Here is a 20,953-nt window from a genome sequence, read left to right as displayed (position 1 = left end):
GTGTTATGACTTTATCTTTTGTTTGAAGTCATTAGACTTGACAACAAACTGATAACACACTGCTGGAATTTCATATACTTTTCTTAATACTTCACCAGCTGTTTCCTATCTGTTTTTGTTTTTTTTCATTAACTTAATTCTAATGTTTTCATAAAGCATTTGTGCGATTTTGCTAAAAGAAAGAAAAAGATTGGACGTTTTTTGGCAGGTTATTGTTCAGGTCTTTGCCTTGCAAAGACCAAGAATGCTTCATACCACGGTGCAGATGAGATGGGAGCTTTCAGAAAACAACAACAGACAACAGACTTGTCACAATGCTGCAAACATCTTTTCACAAGTTTGAAGGCCTTGTAGAGCAGAACTGGTGGTGTGAGTCTGCAGTGTTACAGTAACTGTGGCCTGCGAAACACCTGCTTGGCGATACATTAGACACATTTTTTTCTCACTCTCTCTGGAGACATCAAAACTTTTGTCGTGCCATGATTCTGAATCAGAAACCTCATAGAAACTCTTTCATACCACAGATGTGTTAGGAGGTGTTTGTTTTAAGCAAAGCTGTTTTAAATGCTGATGCTGTTTTAAAATCCTCCAGTCCAGCTTGGCAGAGAGTGCCACCGTATTGTGTTTCATTCTCAGATAGTACTCCCACAGACATTTGATCTGACGAGCCTCATCGTCTTCACTTCATCTTGGCTCTGATCACACTGTTATTGCTTCCTGCCAAAACATGCGATATATATCTCACTCTCTCTTCTACTGCTGCAAACCTCCTCACTGTGACACTCAATGTCCTGACTTAACCCTACACCATTAAAAATTAATAAACAATGTGATATTCATTATATTTATTAAAAACGTAACTTTTTTAATTACAATACAGAAGTGATTTGATTTTTTTTCTGACAGTCAGACACACTATAGCTTGAAAAAGTTGGTTGTGTCTGTCTGGTGGTAGCGTGTGTAACCTGTTTCCTCCTGTTGCAGGCCTCCTGGTTATCATAGTTCTGCTGCATCCTGAACATAGTTTATAGCTTTCTGGCTTTTAAGCTAGCTTTATTCTGATTGGCTGCTCGTCATAAATTTAAGGTTTTCACAGCATGTGGGTGGAGCTTTTATGTTCGTAGTCAGAGATGTGTACCTGAGATTGCCATATTAGGTATATCTGTGACATCATACTGAAAGAGCTGAAAAACTAAATCTATGACTGAGTATTTAGAACAGTCTGCTATGCGTAATTATGACTGGCAGGGATTATGGGTACATATGCTGACCTCATTATTTGAAATTTTGTCCATGTTTAATATAGACACACACTCCTGTAACAGTATATAAATGACAGATAATAAGAAAATGCATAATAGAGCTCCTTTAATAAATTGCATCTAACTCTTAGCATGAAATTTTAGCATTATATCATATGTTATGTTCTATTATTCACAGCTCATTAACACCTAACATCACCGCTGAAATGTCTGATCAACCGCATTCTGAATTACTGTAATTACACAATAGTTTGTCCCATCTGATGAATTAAAAAAGTTTCTGAAAGCTGAGAAATTGCAACTTCACACCCAATGTAGGGTTATTATGCTAATTATTGCTGGAAGTCTGTGAATGGTGGCACTTTTGGAATTAACGCCAGCGGGCCTGTCGTAAATAAAGGGTTAATATGTTGGCTACTCTGTTGGGTGTTACTTTTAATTTTTCAGTTTGAAATCACAGAATAGATTTGGCTCAAAAGGCTTGAACACAGAGTTAAAACAGGTGGGACGACTTCTGTTTATGTCTGAGTACTGCAAAGCTCAGCACAGCAGTGGGACGTCTTCACCAGACTGAAGTGCCACAGTCTGAGATACAGAAACTGAACCTGATACCTGACATGAAACAAACAACAGAGGCATGAATCCTTTGGATAAAAAAGAACAAAAAAGAAAAAAAAAAAAGAAGTGAAGAATAATTAATACAATCAGTGCTGTGTAAGTATTTCAGATCCATGACTTACTGAGGGTGCAGAGAAATAAAACTTTCACATGAGGACGAAGATCACTGTGGGGTGTGAAATCATGATTCTGCAGTGGTTTTGTTTGTCTGACTCACACTCAGAAAGGGGGTTTCACTGGTAAAACATGATTATCTTTTTTCTTTTTTTACCGTTTTGCTCCCTAACTACATAAACTTAACAGAAAAACCAGCATCAAAACAGTTTTTGAATTAACCTTTTTTTTAAGATAGATTTTATAAAGATGGTTGTAACATACTCCAACTGCACAAACTGCCCATAAGCAGATCAGGGTGATAACTTTCACAGTGAGCTGATGTTTCTCTTATTTTGTGAGTCTATCTCGTGGCAGCATACACCACATTTGCCTCCAGCTCCCTCTGTGGTACAGGCCTTTTGGCTTTTGCTTTGGGACGGAAACTCAGCGCTGCATAGTTCATGGCGTCAGAGTCCACATTCTGTAAGTGAAAATGTTCAAAGTCACTAATCCTTCACATTACTTGTTAACCACAGACAACCCATCTATGGTTGCAGCACAGTTACTGAACTTTAATGTAATGGAAACACGAAAAATGAAAAAGCTTTTGACAGAATAACTGTATTGACAAAAAATGAGCACATTCGGCATTCAACATTTACTCTAAAGTCAAAATCTGATATCAAAATAGATTACCTCACTGTGCGGTAGATTCTGTCCATCATCTTGAGCTAAATGACAGAAACAATAAATCTGTCGGTTATTTGCATCTGCTTTTGGAATATGCAATTTAAATGAAATCATATAAATACCTCTATGAAATGTAATTTTGACAACCAGACCAACAATGATGAGTAGAAGGAAAACAATTAAACTGCCCAGGATCACAGTCGTCATATTTGATAATCCATATGATGCGTCTACAAATAGACAATAAAAATATATTTTATATATAAATATATATATAGCATACTGCCTATTTTTACAGACACGCAAAATGGTACAACTTTTTTTTGTAAATCAGATGACTATAAAAACTGCAGTAGGCGCTGCAATTTTAATTGTAATTAAAATAAAAATTTTGGTATACCATTCTGTCTGCTATGGTTTGTGGCAAGTAATTATTCTGAAAACAAATTAAATGTGCATATGTATGTTTTACACACAAGTCTTTAAAATAAAATCTTACCTTGAACCTTTAAATATGTTCCCGTTGAAATTACTGGCTTTCCATTATTGTACTCGCCACAGAAATGCAGTCCAGAGTCAGACGAATCCAGTTGTTTGATCTTGAGAAACACTACAGAGATGTTGGACGTCATGCTAAATTTGCTCTCTTGAAAACCATCATTGAAAGACGCATTCGCATCAGCACTGAACAAAGCTGCGATGCAGCTGGTGTTGGGACTGTTGGTCATTTTGAACCAGTATATGTGACCAGGAAAGTTGCTGAAATTGGAGCACTGCAGTGTGACTTCTTCACCAAGCTGAACCTCCACAGCGTAAAACTGTGTGACTGAGGACGAGATCCAACCTGAAACAAACAAGGATTCATGAACTCCAAATTCCACAGGAAACAAACAATGAAATACGTTATCCATAAAGTATCTCAAGATTCAGTTCTTTTGGGGTACGGTACACAAGCAACTCTAGTAAAACAGTGATGGGTGTACTTACTGAAGGTGCAGAGTAAAAGTGCCATCAACCTAAAGTTCACCATTGTGTGCATGACCACTGCAGTGTTACTAACTGAACTGTGCTCCAGCTAAAGTGATCTCTACGTAAAGAGGCGGGCTGTTCTTTTATATGAACAGATGCTCAGACTGACAGTGTCATCAGTTTTAGGAAAATGCTGCAAACTGACAGCTGTAAGAAAAACACAATATCATTATGATTTTTAATGACAGCATTTTTGATAATAAAGATGTCTTTTCAAAAGTTTACATGTGTACAAACCAAGTCAGTCTGTATAATTTTATAAGTATTAGATATTTGTTGTCTTTACCTTTAGATGTCCGACATGCTTTAATATAAACGTTTCCTCTGGTTGTTACACAAGTCTTTGCGGAGGTTCAGTTCCACTTCATTAAGCTGAGTCATAGAGATCTCAGTAATAATACATGAAAAATAATTCTGATAACAAGCACTAACTGAGGCTCTCAATTGATTTTGTAATTGTTAACATTGCATGAAGCAGATTATTGACCCCACACTCAATACTCTATTAATGATATAATCAAGCATGCTTTTTCACCATGCTTGGTTATAGAATGCTAGCAAGGCTTAGTAGGTTCAAGTGCATATTGGTGTGGAGCCTTCACCCAGTGTGGCTTTGGTGTGCTACATCATATCTTGAATCATGCTGCCTTCGGAGGAGTAAATGCTTTGATATGAGGCTGTGCAAGTGTCACCCTGCTACAGCAGAGGGTAGTGATGTGAGCTTGTGTGAATAACAGCATGAGGTTGATTCACCACGAGGACGTGTCCTGATCTAGATTTGTTTAGAGTGCAGGATATACTCTTGTAAATGAATCAGTCCTCACTCTCTGAACAAATTAGTAGGTTTTAACAGTGGAGCTGATCATGAAGAGCTCCATTGTCAGGTCAGCTGGTGATCACAGTACATTCACCAAGTACTTCTTTGAAATAAACTGTTCATCTTCCTATTTATCCATTAAGCCAGCATTCTGGTAAATATGGATTTAATCAACTTTGACTGTAGAATGATCGTTGGTACCAATCTCACTAGTCTGAAAATTCTGAAACTGCTGATCTTTGTGAATTTTGGAAAAACTAGAGTTCAGTCAGAATGACGTGACCAACAGAAAACATTCGGTGGGCAGCTGCTGACATGCTGCCAGCCGCAGCATTTGAGACTAAAAGACCGGTTCTCTTTTCAACAGTTCAGCAGTCCATATTAAGTGGGTGGAAGGGTGGCATTGGGGCAAGTTAGTAGGTTTGTTGGACATAAGACTCTATGTGGGGGTTTGCATGATCTCTAATATCTAGTGTTCACAAACACTCCTCCAAGGGGACAATGAAGAAAAAATACTTATCTACACTGTCTGCAGCTATCTTTGTCTACAAACAGAATTAATTTTGTTGAACACTAAGCACCACCAGGCTTTTGTACAGCAAATATGATAAATATTACTTAAACAACCTGGCAGTGTGGTCAGTGTTGACAGAGAAAACCAGTGTTAGCTGTACTCCTCTAAGACTGAAATTGTGCTGCTTGCTTTAAAGTGGGATAATTGTGCTTACTGTCTCTCATACTGTGGATTCTGTTATAATGGTAGATGTTTAATATTGGACATGGTCAAAGTTAATGAGGTGAATGTGCAAGTAATCCTTGTTACCCTAGTACGCTGCTCTAAATGTTGTTGTTATTGTTGTTGTTGTTGTTGTTGTTGTTGTTTTAACTGTATGATGTCAAAGAGATGACCATGTATCCTCAATATGGTCATCTCAAAACAACGAGGGACACATCATTGCGGCATATTGAACAGTTTGGACCCGGAAATGGAATTCTTACACCATCACTTAACTACCGGATAGGATCAATAAGGCTTATATTGAACAGTGGATTATGCAAAGCTACTCTAGAAGGATATTCAATTCCTTGTTAGAGTGGACCGATTATGCTTCTAGTTCCAACTGGATCCACTTTAATAATTGAAATTAACAAATTTTGAATTGCAGTTGGATGGAATTTTTATTTGTTAATTTTAATTTATTTCACATCTTATTGACAGTCTGCATTGTCTGAGTGCCTCACTGTTACCCACTGTTTCAGGAGAAGGGTTGGGCGTGGGGCTAGCAACCTTACCCTGTAAAAAAGGAAAAATTTCAACAGAAACCACAATTAAAATTTCAATCCAGCTGGAACCAGAAGACCCCTCAACAGAGGAATCCATGACGTGCGCTGGCAAAATCCTTCGGGAAGCCAGTTCACCAACATGTCTTCTGATGATCAAGGCAAAAGCCACGATAGGGATCTGGAACATCAGAACCTTTTATGGAAGTGGGAAATCTGTTCAGGGGAGCAGTGAGTTTGGAAGTTAAAAAAGAACTTCAGCTTCAGCAAACCATTCAAACACAAGAATGGTAAAGTCATCACATATGGGCCAGAACAGAGAGCACGCTGGGCGGAGCCCTTTGAGGAGATCCTAAACTGCCACCACTATCAACACCTGATATGCCCCCAGCTTCTGGGCAGCTGAGAGTAAACACCAGGTTACCAACAAAGGTGGACATCATCAAGGCCATCAAGTGCTGGAAGAACGGAAAAGCAACAGGCCCAGATGGCATTCCAGCTGAAGCACTTAAAGCAGATCCGGCTGCAACAGTGGAGATGCTGCAGCCCCTGTTCAAGACGATTTGGGAGAAGGAACAAATCCAGTGGACTGGAAACTCTTGTCCCAGTGTTGCAGCTGGAGGGGAATTATGCTGCTTTCTGTCGCCAGTAAGGTACTGACCAGAGTCATCTCGGAGAGACTAAAGGAGACCGTAGACAAGAGACTGAGAATTGAACAGGAAGGCGTCCGGCAGGATAGTTCATATATAGATCATATTGCCACCCTATGTATTATCATAGTTGAATGTAAGATAAGAAATGCCACCCAGTCATGGAAACAGCTGAAGAAGGATGCACAGAACAGAGTCCACTGGAGGAGTGTGGCTGCAGCCCTGTGATCCACTGGGAGCTTACAGGAATAAAATGAATGCTGACACCCCCAATCCAGAGCAAAAAGCATACTTTAGTTTTCCATTCTTTAGAAATCCAAATAATTTTTTTTTTTTTTTTTGTGTGTGAGGTACTTATAGTTTCTGATAACATGAAGGCCTTTGTAGTTGGTGGTTATATCCCTCACTGACGCACGGAGTGCTGTTTGTTATCACATTAAAACAAATGGCAACAACACAATATCATAAGCCAGTTTATTACTGTGATATTCAAGTAAAATATTGTGAAATCACAAATAAAATGATACATACCCCATTCCATCACTATAGACAACATTTTTTGATCCAATACCAAGGAATACCAGCAATATACAAACTATCAATGCCAGTGTGATTATATCCTACATAATAAAACACCAAGAAGCAGTTCTTACTCGCTTCTGCTCCAGCAGCATTCTTTATTCTTCCTTATATGAAGTTAAGATGACAGCTTTTAGCTGAGAAAGAAAGTGATGTACGTTGCAACAAGAAGTAGGTGAAAAGGAAATAGCAAAATGATTACACATCTTATAAGAATGAAGAGTTTATTACGAGAATTATTTGGAGTCAAATTTGTGACTATCCTCTGACAGTATAGACAATGTGCGTTTCAACTTCTCTCTCTGATGCAGGCTTCCTGTGTCTTATGGTTGGTGATGATAAACTGTGATGTGGTGCATCCGTTAGGTTGTCCAGTATCTGTAATGGAAAAAATACAAAAAAGTACAAATGATGAAACAAAATAAAGTCATTTACAGATACCCAAAGAAGTTACATCTTTAGGTCTTAGTTTGACTTTGCTGAAATCCATCCATCCTCTTCTGGTCACGGGGGGGGGGGGGGGGGGGGGGGTCTGGAGCCTATCCCAGCTGACATAGGGCGAGAGGCAGGGTACACCCTGGACAGGTCACCAGACTGTCGCAGGGCCAACACAGAGAGACAGACAACCATTCACACCTGTGGGCTATTTAAGGTCACTAATTTACCAAAATCCAGTAATTGGATGTCTTTGGACTGTAGCAGGAAACCCACACAGACACGGGGAGAACATGAAAACTCTACACAGAGAGGCCCGAACCTAGGACCTCTGAGGCCTCTTTCCCACCAACAGGGTTCCGGTGCTGGTGCCTTAATTTGAACCGTTAGGCAGGTTTTCCACCGCGGAAGCACTCGGTGCTCAGCCGAAAAACGTGTTCAACTCAGGCCCCGCAAACTAGCTGGTCTCGAACCAAGAACGTGTGATGAAAGCGGCAGAAGGGCGTGACTGCCATCTCAACATCAAGTTTTCTACCATATTACATGTGTATTACATGAGAAAAGTGAATCGATTTTCATGGCTGTGAATTAGGTTGGGCTCTAAGGCTGAACTTGCTGCTTTGTATCAGTTCATATCACAGATACAGTAAAAGGACACAAAGTGCGTACTTGTCGTCTTGCTCTAATCGCTGTCTGTGTTTCCCTCAGATGCTGCAGTAGTTTGGTTTGGACCGTAAAACGTATTTGCAGCACAACAAAGGGGAGCGTGTTCTCCCACGTTTGTGCTCTTCGTCTTCCGTGTCCAGACGTGGACCCGCTCACACTCATACGTAAAGGAGCAGTTCACAGAAACGCGGTGGGAACGCGGACCCGTTCTTAAGCGTTTCGCCAGTTCATTGGGAACAGCACGAGCACTGGCATGTGGACCGGCTCCTCGGCGGTGGGAAAGTAGCATGAGATGTAATTCTAGCTGTGAGGCAGCAGTGCTAACTACCATACCATGGTGCTGTACTGTACCGTGCCATACTCGCTGAAATATGAAGACTAAACTCACCTCACTGCAATGTGGATTCTGTTCCTGATTGCCTCCTGCAAGACAGAAGCAATATCTAGTCACAATATTGTGATGTGCTTTTGGATTAGTTCATTATTTTAACACAACATAAATAACTCTAAAATGGTTTTCAATAAGTACCTGTTTGAAGTCTGCAGATTTTTACAGTCATAGCAGTGACAACAGCGATGAGGACAACAGCCCCAACACCCAGAAGCACACGCAGGATTAGTTTTCTATCAGGGTTTTCTATAGAAAATATTCATGAATTAGACTTTATTAAGTTTTTCCTTTCCTTTTTTAATTTCATTTAAAAAGGAATTCACGTGAGATTGAAATCTATTTTTTAAGAGAGACCCGGACAACAGACCCAGCAAACATCTACTTTGAATTTACAACAAATTTGAAGCTATTTACAAATTCTATTTCACGTCTGGCATGATGAACTTAATGCATCAGACTCTTACAATTATCTCCCCTCCCAAAAAAATTAAAAATTAAAAAAATCTGTTATTTTTACAGAATGACATCACAGACCGTACTTTGAAAGTTATACGCTGTATATGCATAGCATAGATCTTTCCACAAATAGACAAAATAAATAAAAACTGTAGTAGGCGCTGCAATTTTAATTGTAATTAAAATAAAAATTTTGGTATACCATTCTGTCTGCTGTGGTTTGTGGGAAGTAATTATTCTGAAAACAAATTAATTTTGCATATGTATGTTTTACACACAAATCTTTAAAATAAAATCTTACCTTGAACTTTTAAATATGTTCCAGTTGAAATTACTGGCTTTCCATTGTTGTACTCTCCACAAAAATGCAGTCCAGAGTCAGACGAATCCAGTTGTTTGATCTTGAGAAACACTACAGAGATGTTGGACGTCATGCTAAATTTGCTATCTTGAAAACCATCATTGAAAGACGCATTCGCATCAGCACTGAACAAAGCTGCGATGTGGCTGGTGTTGGGACTGTTGGTCATTTTGAACCAGTATATGTGACCAGGAAAGTTGCTGAAATTGGAGCACTGCAGTGTGACTTCTTCACCAGGCTGAACCTCCACAGCGTAAAACTGTGTGACTGAGGACGAGATCCAACCTGAAACAAACAAGGATTCATGAACTCCAAATTCCACAGGAAACAAACAATGAATTACGTTATTCATAAAGTTTCTCAAGATTCAGTTCTCTTGGAGTACGGTACACAAGCAACTCTAGTACGGGGAAAAAAGTGATAGGTGTACTTACTGAAGGTGCAGAGTAAAAGTGCCATCAACCTAAAGTTCACCATTGTGTGCATGACCACTGCAGTGTTACTAACTGAACTGTGCTCCAGCTAAAGTGATCTCTACGTAAAGAGGCGGGCTGTTCTTTTATATGAACAGATGCTCAGACTGACAGTGTCATCAGTTTTAGGAAAATGCTGCAAACTGACAGCTGTAAGAAAAACACAATATCATTATGATCTTTAATGACAGCATTTTTGATAAGCATTTACATGTGTACAAAAGATGTCAGTCTGTGTAATTTTATACAGTATTAGATATTCGTCTTTACCTTTAGATGTTCGACATGCTTTAATATAAAAGTTTACTCTAGTTTTCTTTGCAGAAGTTCAGCTCCACTTCATTAAGCTGAGTCATAGAGATCTCAGTAATAATACATGACAAATAATTCTGATAACAAGCACTAATTGAGGTTCTCTGTTGATTTTGTAATTGTTAACATAGCATGAAGCAGATTATTGACCTCACACTCATTACTGTATTAATACTATAATCAAGCATGCTTTTTTACCATGCTTGATTATAGAATGCTAGCAAGGCTTAGTAGGTTCAAGTGCATATTGGTGTGGAGCCTTCACCCAGTGTGGCTTTGGTGTGCTACATCATATCTTGAATCATGCTGCCTTCGGAGGAGTAAATGCTTTGATATGAGGCTGTGCAAGTGTCACCCTGCTACAGCAGAGGGTAGTGATGTGAGCTTGTGTGAATAACAGCGTGAGGTTGATTCACCACGAGGACGTGTCCTGATCTAGATTTGTTTAGAATGCAGGATATACTCTTGTAAATGAATCAGTCCTCACTCTCTGAACAAATTAGTAGGTTTTAATAGTGGAGCTGATCATGAAGAGCTCCATTGTCAGACTAGCTGGTGCTCACAGTACATTCACAGAGTATAAAAAATCACAACATTGCAAAAATATAGTATTACAAAAGGATACAAAAACACAAAATTAAATAAACAATAACAGCCATACAAAAAAATGAGAACAAACATTCTTACTGCTTGGTGGGTTTGCTGGGTGTGAGACTCTGCAGAGGTTTTCATGATCTCTGATATGTAGTCACGCAAACACACAAACAGTGTACTAGAAGGAACAAATATTTGTCTAAACTGTCTGCAGCTATCTTTGTCTACAATCCAAAATAATTTTGTTGAACACTAAGCCCCACCTGACTTTTGTGTGGTAATTCTGATAAATATAACTCAAACAACCTGGCAGTGTTTCAGTGTTGACAAAGAAAGCCAAGCTTCTAAGACTGAAATTGTGCTACTTGCTTTAAAGTGGGCCTATTATGCTTATTGTCTCTCATACATTCTTCATAATGGTAAATGTTCAATTTTGGACATGGTCAAAGCTAAAAATAATCATGTATGTGTGCAAGTAATCCTTGCTGTCATTGAGTGTCGATTGGACTCAAGATGCAGATTCGCTACGTGAATTTTTGGTGCATTTATTTACAGTGAAAAAAAAGAAAAGAAGTGGTTCTCAGAGGGATTATGCAGTGCAGTTACGCAGGGCTCCAATACTGACTGGTCCACAGTTTCCAAACAGACGATCCATTATTGTTCCAGTAAGAGTGATCCTCTACCAGACCCCTGACGTGGGTCTTGCTCTCTCTGGTCAATCACAGGACATGGGCTCCTGGACTCCTGCACAGAAGGAAACAGATGTAAGTGGGGACCACAGGACATAGAAAACCAAACACGTAGATAATGTTCCCCACAGAAATACAGTCCAGAGTCAGATGAATCCAGTCGTTTGATCTTGAGTAATTGCACAGTGTTGTTGGATGTCATGTTAAATTTTTCATCTTGAAATCAGTCATAGTGAGAAATAATGCTATCTGCACTGAACACAGACGAGCAGCTGGTGTTGAGACTGTGAAACTGTGAGACTGAGATAGTGATCCAACCTGAAAGAAGAAAGCAATACAGTTATAAATGTGTAATTCAATAATTCAAAGCATAAACTCAACCTAACAAGAAATTGAGAATTTTCCAGTTTTCTTGGTGGTTTACTATGTTGAAAAGATGTTAACAGCTATATTTAAAAAAAAAAATCCCAAACAAACAAAACAACAAAAAACAAGCACACAATCTTGTTTTGTTTGTTTGCGTGTGAGTCAGTGTGTCTGTGTATTGTGTGTTAGTCATGAAACATACTTGGTAATGAGGGTGAGATCTTGCAACGATGCTCTCCAGAAGGCCAAGACAGACAGAGCAGGACACAGAAGACTCGGGCTGTCCGCCACACCCTAGGAGCCCTGAAGAACCAAAGCCACACATCCCAGTAACATCCTACGCCCACCCCAGCCAGAGCCCCCACAGCCAAAGGGCAGGAGCACCAGAGAACCAGAGGCTGACCCCCCCAGTGCAAGCTGAGAACAGGGCCCAGGGCCCCGAGCACCCAAGAATCACTCAGCACCAGGCAGGGAATGGCGTCACTTCAGCAGCCCCACCCACCCACCTTTGAGTAACCCACCTAACCCCCCACGGTCCTATGTGTGAAGTGATGTGTTGTGAGTAGTAGTGACTATAGTGTTATCAAAACAAGAAGGGGTGGGAGGCCATATGACATGAGTGGAGAAAGGAAGTCCTTAATTTGTCACAGCTCAAATCTTTTGTTTACAAGGGGCAGTGAGCCAGAAGGAAGCTGACTCAGAGGTCTTAGAAAAGATGACTGAAAACAGTCTGAATCAGACAGAACAATGAATCAATTATTGTAGGGTCTTTACCTTACAATATAATGCACCTCGAGGCAACTGTTGTGATTTGGTGCTATATAAATAAAACTGAATTGACTTAAATGAAGTTGCATGTACGTTGATTTTACCCTTTAGTCAAAATGTGCGGAAGCCAATGCACAATACATTTTCTGTGTTTTACTTCAGACCTGTAACTTTTCACATTTTATAACAGTTGAAATATTCAGTTTTAACTGTGCAGTGGGGGCTATTTTTTTTTCTTAACTTCTGTCTGGGCCTTGAGAACATGAATTTTCTCAGATGGTGTTTACTGCTTCCTTTCAGGTTTGACTTTTGCTCTTACAGGCCTCATTCTCTTCAGCTCAGTTGTGTTTAGACCACACTGTGCTGCCTCTTCCTGTCAGACACTCATTTCAGCACTGCTGCAAACTCCCCTCTAATTCTGACTTTTGACTCACTATTTACTCAAATGGTATACTTGCTCATCCCACATTCAAATATAATAAATGACAAAATCATTTAGAACAAACACAACAGCAGGATCCTGGCTACAGACCCCCTGCTTCCTATTAGTGTTTTGGGCATGCTCAGTGACCTGTCTATTAGGTCATTGAAATACAGGTTTTGTTAATAAAGTATGTGCATCAAATAACTGAGTTGGCATAATTATATAAACTTTATTAAGATTATGCTTGAGACTTTTTTTTTTGATCCAGCTTATAGTTAGGGTGTGATCAGGTGACCCTGAACCCTCCCTTAGTTATGTTGCTATAGGCCTCGGCTGCTGGGGGATTCCTATGATGTATAAAATAAAGAGTATTTCTTTTTCATTCACCTCTTTTTACTCTGCTTATACACCACACTGTATTTAATCATTATTATTAATCTGTGTCAAGCTCACCCATAAAACTAAGATACTAAGCAGGTGTGAAAGTGTTCGGCAATGTGCATCATGTGTCAACAGCTGTAGTTAACTATAGCTGTAGATGAAAACATTAACACCTACAAGCAGGTAACTAATTGTCACAAATTGTCTGCAGTTGTTAGGATGAAAGCATTTTCCATGACTCTTTCTGCAGAATCAGAATCAGAATCAGAATCAGAAGGTTTTTATTGCCATATGGGTGAACAGGTTCACAGCATTAGGAAATTGCTGCGGTACTTCGTGCTTACAGAAAAAAACAAATAAGTATAAAAACTAAAAGACAATATACAAGTATACAAATTGCAAATATACAGAGATATTAGAGCTATAACTATAACACAATATTACAAAATTACAAAATATACAGTGCAGAGACTAATTAAAAGATAAAAGAATGTAAACTATATTCCACTAATATGTACATCAGTGCAGTCAGACAGGTGCATAGACATAGGGTCATCAGCGTTTGTGGAGGGTGGTGGTAACAGTCTTAGGGTAATTGTTCATGAGTCCAACAGCAGAGGGGAAGAAACTGTTCTTATGGCGGGAGGTTCTGGTCCGTATGGACCGTAGCCTCCTGCCTGAGGGGAGAGGGTCAAAAAGTCTGTGCCCAGGGTGAGAGTGGTCGGCTGTGATCCGACCTGCACGCCCCAGTGTCCTGGAGGTGTACAGGTCCTGGAGAGATGGGAGGTTACAGCCAATCACCTTCTCAGCAGAGTGCACAACGCGCTGTAGTCTCTGTTTGTTTGCACATAAGAGAATAGATTTTAATGTCTTTGAAGAGTGTACTGAATATACAATCTCAGTTCCAAAAAAGTCAGGAAGCTGTGTAAAATGTTAAAAACATACAGAATTCAAGGATTTGCAATTCTCATAAACCTATATTGTATCAAAATCAGGACATAGAAAACACACTGAATGTTTGCTGAGACATTTCACTGTCTCATGAGACACACATTAGCTCATTTTAAATTGGTGGCAGCAACACGTCTCAAAAAATGTAAGTGGTATTAAAAAGAAACAGGTTCAGGAAAACTTTACAATTAAGGTTAATTGGCAACAGTTCAGCAATGTGACTGGTTATAAATAAACATCTTACAGAGACAGAGTTTCTCAGAAGTAAAGATGGGAAGAGGTCAAGCAATTGGTAAACAAAAAAAAAAGTACCTACAAACTGTAGAACAATTAAAAACTGATGTCAAATTTTGAAGACACTGAAGTATCATCTGTAGTACATCATGTTATGAAAACATTCACAGAATCTGGAGAAATCTGTGTACACAAGGGACAAGACACTGAAAATAAATTTTCAGTGTCTTTGAATATGGGTGGCACTGCATTAAAAACAGACATGACTGTCATGGGAACCACTTCATGGGCTCAGGGACACTTCCAGAAATTATTGTCTGTGAACACAGTTCACCATGCCATCCACAAATGAAGGTTAAAGCTCTATCATGCAAAAAAAAAAAAAGCCACCATCTTCTCAGGGCCAAAGCTAATTTAAAATGGACTGAAGCAAAGTGGGAAATTGTAGGAAGCAAACATATGGAGATTCAAAATGAAGTGTTTGAGTTTGTCTGGAAATGTGACGATTTCAGTGTGCTTAAGACCAAGTTTCCTCTTCTGTTTTGGTCGATGATAATCATTACCCAGGTCTGAGTCCAGATTCTGCAAGGAAGAATCACAACAATGACCTCACCAAAAAGGGTGCAATATACATTATATTTCCACAAGTATTCACCATCACAATCAATCATCTAAATCATTAAATCCAGGTGTTCCAGTCACTTCCATGGCCACAGGTGTGTAAACCCAAGCACCTAGGCATGCAGACTGCTTCTACAAACATTTGTGAAAGAATGGATCACTCTCAGGAGATCAGTGAATTCCAGTTGTACAGTGATAGGATGCCAACAAGACAGACCAGAAATTTCCTCGCTACTAACTATTCCACAGTCAGCTGTTAGTGGTATTATAACAAAGTGGAACAGAATGACAACAACTTATCCACAAATTAGTAGGCCAGGTAAAATCACAGAACAGGGTCAGTGGATGCTGAGGCTCATTTTGCACAGAGGTCCCCAACTTTTTGCAGAGTCAGTTGCTACAGACCTCCAAACTTCATGTGCCCTTTGGATTAGCTCAAGAACAATGTGTAGAGCTTTGTGGAATTGATTTTTATGGCTGAGCAGCTGCAGCCAAGTCATGCATCACCAAGCGCAATGCAAAGTGTTGGATGCAGTGGTGTAAAGCACGCTGCCACTGGACTCTAGAGCAGTGGAGATGTGTTCTCTGGAGTGAAAAAAAATCACACTTTTTTGTCTGGAAATCCCATGGACGAGTCTGGTTTTGGTGGTTGCCAGGAGAACGACACTTGTGCCAAGTGTAAAGCTTGTTGGAGGGGGGATTATGGTGTGGGGTTGTTTTTCAGGAGTTGGGCTCGGGCCCTTAGCTTAATGCTTCAGCATACCAAGACATTTTGGACAATTTCATGCTCCCAACTTAGTGGGAACAGTTTGGGGATGGCCACTTCCTGTTCCAAGATGACTACGCACTAGTGCACAGTCCAAGGACCATAAAGACATGGATGAGTGAGTTTGGTCTGGAAGAACTTGACTGGCCTGCACAGAGTCCTGACTTCAACCTGACAGAACACCTTTGGGATGAAGTAGAGCAGAGACTGTGAGCCAGGCCTTCCCATCCAACATCAGTGTCTGACCTCACATTCTGGAAGAATGGCCAAAAATTCCCATAAACACTCCTAAACCTTGTGGAAAGCCTTCCCAGAAGAGTTGAAGCCGCTATCGCTGCAAAGAGTGGGCCGACATCATATTATACCCTATGGATTAAGAATGGGATGTCACTCAAGTTCTCATATGTGTGTGAAGGCAGACAAGGAAATCCTTGAGTCACTATAATGTAGTATCTTCTATGTACATTGAGTCTTTCAAGTGGATTATTTGCTTGATTAGAAATTTAGGGACAGATGTCAGATTCATTAATTGTCTTTGAGTTGAACTTTATGTGATTTATAGAGAACCTTTAAGAAGAAAGGAAACATATAAAGTGTTCAAGCAGTACCTGTCTGAAGCCTCATTTTGATAACAAGGCAAATGATGACCTTAGTGAGAACAACAGTCACACCGCTCAGGATCAGAGTTATCAGGCTTGCTGTTTCACTAGCTTCTTCTGCAAGAAAGAAGACTACATTTAATCTATTTGATTGTAATGCAGTAATACAGTACTGCATTAGAATCTGACAGTGATGAAAAAAAGATAAGAAAAGACATGTAAGAAACATCGATCTTTCTCTTTGTTAGTTCATAACATGTTACACCATTTTTACCTTCCACCCATTTATCCATTTTCTTCTGCTTATCCTGAAAATGTAAATATGTTGAGTTGACAATCACCGGGTTTCCGCTTGAGTAATAGCCACAAAAATAAAACCCAGAGTCAGATAAATCCACATGTTTGATTTTCAGGAAGATAGTCGAGATGTTGGATGTGACTTCAAATTTTTCCCGATCAACTCCGTTGCAGAAAACGGCTGGCTGAATAGAATTGTAAATGCTTATACAACAAGGCTTGGTTCTGTTGACCAGTCTAAACCAAACGATGTGAGTAGGATAACTGGAAAAGTTGGAGCACAGCAGCGTAGCATCTTCTCCAGGCTGAACCACCAAAGTCAAAGACTCTGAGAGAGAGAGCCAGTCTGAAACACACGGCAAAGAGAAGTATTTCATAGCCGGTAAGACCAGAACAGATCCAGTAATAATACACCCAAAAGTTTTAGTAGCATATAAAGTTTGCTGCTAGATATTAAGTTAAACATACCTTCACCATGGAGGGCATATTGAGAGAAAATGAGTTTCAGTACTTACCGAGACTGCAGAGCAGCAAAGCTATTCTTATAGTAAAGCTCATCCCTTTGAAAGAAAATCACTGAGTTTCACTGAGGACGTTTCAGTAAAGAGGAAAGTATTTTGTACCTATTTTACTTTATTGTTCAGACAAAATAACTCGCCCACACAAATCTAGAATCACTTCCACATCATGCTCTGCAAGTACCAAAATAAGCCTGGAGTCCTGACGTGAGTTATGCCTGCCTGTTTGGTAGTATCATGTGTAACCAATGTTTTCACACCACTTCTTTGGTCATGTACCACATTGCTCTTTAGTCTGACTTCTTCAGCATTTTATGCCAGGTCTCACGCAGATCTTTTCCTCAAGTTTGAAGCTTCACACTTTCTTTTCCTTAAATTGCAAGTACAATCCTCCCACAGTACATGAAGATAAATGGAAATTAGTTTAAAAGAAAGAAATAATTTCAGAATAGAATTCATTTACTATTCATTTGTTTCTTTGATTTGTACATATAAACACAAGCTCACAGGCCAATTGGACTTCAGAGGTCTTAATTCCTTCTTCCTTAGATTCAGCAAGGGGATGGAAACTGACTTTGTCATTGCTGTAGATTTGATGGCAGAAGCTTCATGAAGGAAATCTTCATTTCATCACATGCCAAAAATCTCTGCTTGACTGAGATATAATGACTGTAGTACCTGTTTGACTTGAAGATGTTGAAGAAAGCAGTCTGATATATGAGCTTTGTGACATGCTGCATTATCGTGCTGCAGTGGTTCTCAGACTGTGGGGTGGGCAGCTGATTTAAAACAGCCAAAAACAAGAAATAAAGTTTCTGTGGGAAAGCAGTGCAGCATTTGTTGCACGGAGTTTCATTGCAGAGCTAAAAGCTTGTCTTTCTGTGGGTTTCGAGTCGGGTGACACACAGGGTTGTCGTAAAAGTGGAAAATGACAGGGGGAGGTGGTAAAAAAACAATGTTGCTGGCCCACAAAGCCGCCCCCTTTTTCTTTCATGTACAGTATACTTTCACTGTTTAAGGATATAATAAAAAAGTAAAGAGCAGCATAATTAATGTGAAATCACCCTTGTGTGTTTATATCCTCAAACATGACTTCAGTAAAAAAAAAAAAAAAAAATCCTTTTTGGCATTGATCCAGTGTTTTTTTTCTAAGAAGACTGTTGTTCATTGTTGCTCACATAAGCAGAACAGCAAAGAAATTAAAGTTATTATTTTTTTTTTTTAAGTAGCGTCTCTGTTGGTGTTGAAATCCAATCATTTTATTCAGCCCAGCACTAAAATCTTTTAACTTAATTTAAAATCTGCGGTGTTAATAACCCCAACATTAAATCATTATAAAGACTTTTTCAAGTTTTTAAAATTTTATATAGCACCAAATCACAACAGTCACCTCAGGGTGCTTTTTATTGTAGGGTACAACTGACTTGTTTCCAGCACGGTACAAAAAAGATGTATGAATGTTTTTCCTCTTTGCAACAGCTGGGTGGGTGAAGATTCCCCCACTTCCTTTTCCTTTCCTTTCCTTTCCTTTCCTTTCCTTTCCTTTCTTCTTTTTTTTTTAAATGGAAACTGGCATGGACTGATCAGTGAGTTTGCCTACTTTACTTGACAGCTGGGTTGATCCAGTCAGCAGTAGCAGTCTCCTAGGCCTCACATTCACTAGTTAAAGTCACTGAACTGGATCTCTTCACCATGTCTGTGGTGTTGGTGTTTATTGAAGCCTTTTTAATGGAACTATCTAACAAATAATGTGACCTGCTGTGTGTTACAGCTTTTAGCTTCACATTGCTTTCCTCAGAAGCTTTCACTTTGGAGAGCTTTGTCTTCAGCACTTTCTGCTCTTTATTCGACTGCCTTTTTCTCCTCCTTGATTCTGCCTGAGATTCCAAATTGTCATTTTTGTTCCTTAAGGTATCCTCACACAGGGAAGGTCATTACTTTTTTGTAGTCATTTTTAGGCCTCATGACCTCTCTTGATACACTTCCTTTGTGTCATTCATTTTACCAGCACAAACCTGTCCTGTGGCACTCATTCCAAATTCTTCATTCTGTGTTTTGTTGTGAGTTGAACCAAATTCTGTGGTGTATACAAATTTTGGTGACTTTGAAGTTACAGGCAGCGCACATGTTAAAAAAAAAATGCAAACAGAGGACGTAACATTGCATTTGCAGAGGGGTAATGAAATTAGCATGCTTTTGAATTACATATATATTGTTAACAATCAATGAATGTGTGATGATGTTCGTGCAATGTTTCATTCAGACTGCCCCACCCGCTAAAGAGGAAATACAGTCAGACACACATGGATACGCTGCGATCATGACAGTAAGATAAGGTGCAAAGCTTTTGGTTTCTGGATTTGTCCACCAGCTTCCACAATGCTGCCTCCTTGTGACCAAAGGTGATGGAAAATTTCATGATGCTGCTCTTTTCTATGTTAAGCTGACCTGACTGAATGGAAGTTTCCACAGCATCATGTTGTGACCTCTATTACAAAATACACTCATCTGTACCTGTACAAGCTTTTCATGGAATGTTCTGATTATATTCTGTGACCATGGCCGGTAGATAACTTATTCCAATAAATGCTTGTTATTATTCTATGTCAAATACATACAGGTATAATAGACTGCTGTTGTGCTCTGTATGGTTGCTTGACTCCTTGCAAAGGCAACTTAAAATCTCACAAAGACAACCTGTTTGTGCAGAATGATTTATTTCAGATTTCTGTAACAGTGGTATCATCAGGTGAACCTCTGGCAGCACATTTGAAATGGACATTACAACACTGAATATACAACTAAGGCTAAGTTCACACTGCAGCCTGAAGTGACCCAATTCCGATTTCTTCGCCCTCATGCGACCTGTATCCGATCTGTTCATGCCAGTCTGAACAACACAGATCGGATTTTTTCAAATGCGATCCAGGTCACTTGGCTATGTGGTCCTAGACCCGATACACATCCGACCTGTGCGTGTACAGCCAGGTCGCATTTATCTGACCTGCATGTCACTGATACTCGACAAACGTCACTATTCTGCGTCCCGTTACGTGGACGCGGGAAGGAAAACACGTGTGACCTCCGCAAACATTGAGCACGCTCGCTACATGTGAAGCTATCACGTCCTCTACTGCGGATGCGGGACACTTTCAGGTTCGTCTGCTGTTCACACACAGATCATATCCAAGTCGCATATATTTGGAAATGTGAACGATCACAAAAAAAAAATTGGATTTCACAAAAAATCACAATTGGGTCACTTCAGGCTGCAGTGTGAACGTAGCCTTAGTTCATATTCAAAAGAAATCAACAAAGAAGACAAGAATACCTGAAATACAACAACCTGAGGGAATAATTATTTAACCCAAGAGGGAAACTACATTATGAAATTATCAGAGTGACAGTTCCATGGTCTTGGCTTGTTAACTCCTTTATCTCTGTCTGACAGTCCATAGGTTATTTCTTCCCTGGATTTAGCCAGCACACTCATGTGTCATCAATAGAGCACTAATGGAACATTTCCTCTCCTCTCTGGAACTCCTCTCACGTTCCTCTACTCAGTGACCTTATTTGAATCACACTTGACTTTCTCCAAAACTCAGTAATCATTATTTTTGCAACATTTT

The 20,953-nt window shown here is 39.6% G+C and overlaps 2 protein-coding genes across 2 annotated transcripts; both read right to left on the bottom strand.

Annotated features, from left to right (window-relative positions):
- Window positions 1-2,337: 2,337 nt before the first annotated feature.
- LOC115797554 (uncharacterized) lies at window positions 2,338-3,730 on the bottom strand. Its single transcript, XM_030754147.1, has 5 exons — window positions 3,654-3,730; window positions 3,166-3,510; window positions 2,789-2,896; window positions 2,673-2,707; window positions 2,338-2,457 (listed from the first exon to the last, which is right to left on the bottom strand). The coding sequence occupies exons 1-5, from the start codon at window positions 3,703-3,705 to the stop codon at window positions 2,338-2,340; spliced, it is 660 nt and encodes a 219-aa protein (XP_030610007.1). The 5' UTR covers window positions 3,706-3,730.
- Window positions 3,731-6,092: 2,362 nt separating this feature from the next.
- LOC115797606 (uncharacterized) lies at window positions 6,093-9,808 on the bottom strand. Its single transcript, XM_030754204.1, has 5 exons — window positions 9,766-9,808; window positions 9,272-9,616; window positions 8,653-8,760; window positions 8,512-8,546; window positions 6,093-6,473 (listed from the first exon to the last, which is right to left on the bottom strand). Exons 1-5 carry the CDS (start codon window positions 9,806-9,808, stop codon window positions 6,093-6,095), a joined length of 912 nt encoding a protein of 303 aa, XP_030610064.1.
- Between the last annotated feature and the right edge of the window lie 11,145 nt (window positions 9,809-20,953).

This window comes from Archocentrus centrarchus, chromosome 18, assembly GCF_007364275.1.
Source record: "Archocentrus centrarchus isolate MPI-CPG fArcCen1 chromosome 18, fArcCen1, whole genome shotgun sequence".
Taxonomy (NCBI): domain Eukaryota; kingdom Metazoa; phylum Chordata; class Actinopteri; order Cichliformes; family Cichlidae; genus Archocentrus; species Archocentrus centrarchus.
This window is presented reverse-complemented; position numbering and strand designations above follow the sequence as displayed.

Excerpts from the sequence above, each read along its gene's own strand:
- LOC115797606 (XM_030754204.1), bottom strand. The coding sequence starts at position 9,808 with ATGGTGAACTTTAGGTTGATGGCACTTTTACTCTGCACCTTCA. Across the intron at positions 8,761-9,271 it reads AACATATTTAAAAGTTCAAG|AAAACCCTGATAGAAAACTA; the intron begins GTAAGATTTTAT and ends TATTTTCTATAG. Across the intron at positions 6,474-8,511 it reads AGAATCCACATTGCAGTGAG|TCTCTCCGAGATGACTCTGG; the intron begins GTGAGTTTAGTC and ends GGTCTCCTTTAG.
- LOC115797554 (XM_030754147.1), bottom strand. The coding sequence starts at position 3,705 with ATGCACACAATGGTGAACTTTAGGTTGATGGCACTTTTACTCTGCACC. Across the intron at positions 2,708-2,788 it reads CAAAATTACATTTCATAGAG|CTCAAGATGATGGACAGAAT; the intron begins GTATTTATATGA and ends TCTGTCATTTAG. Across the intron at positions 2,458-2,672 it reads AGAATCTACCGCACAGTGAG|AATGTGGACTCTGACGCCAT; the intron begins GTAATCTATTTT and ends TTTCACTTACAG.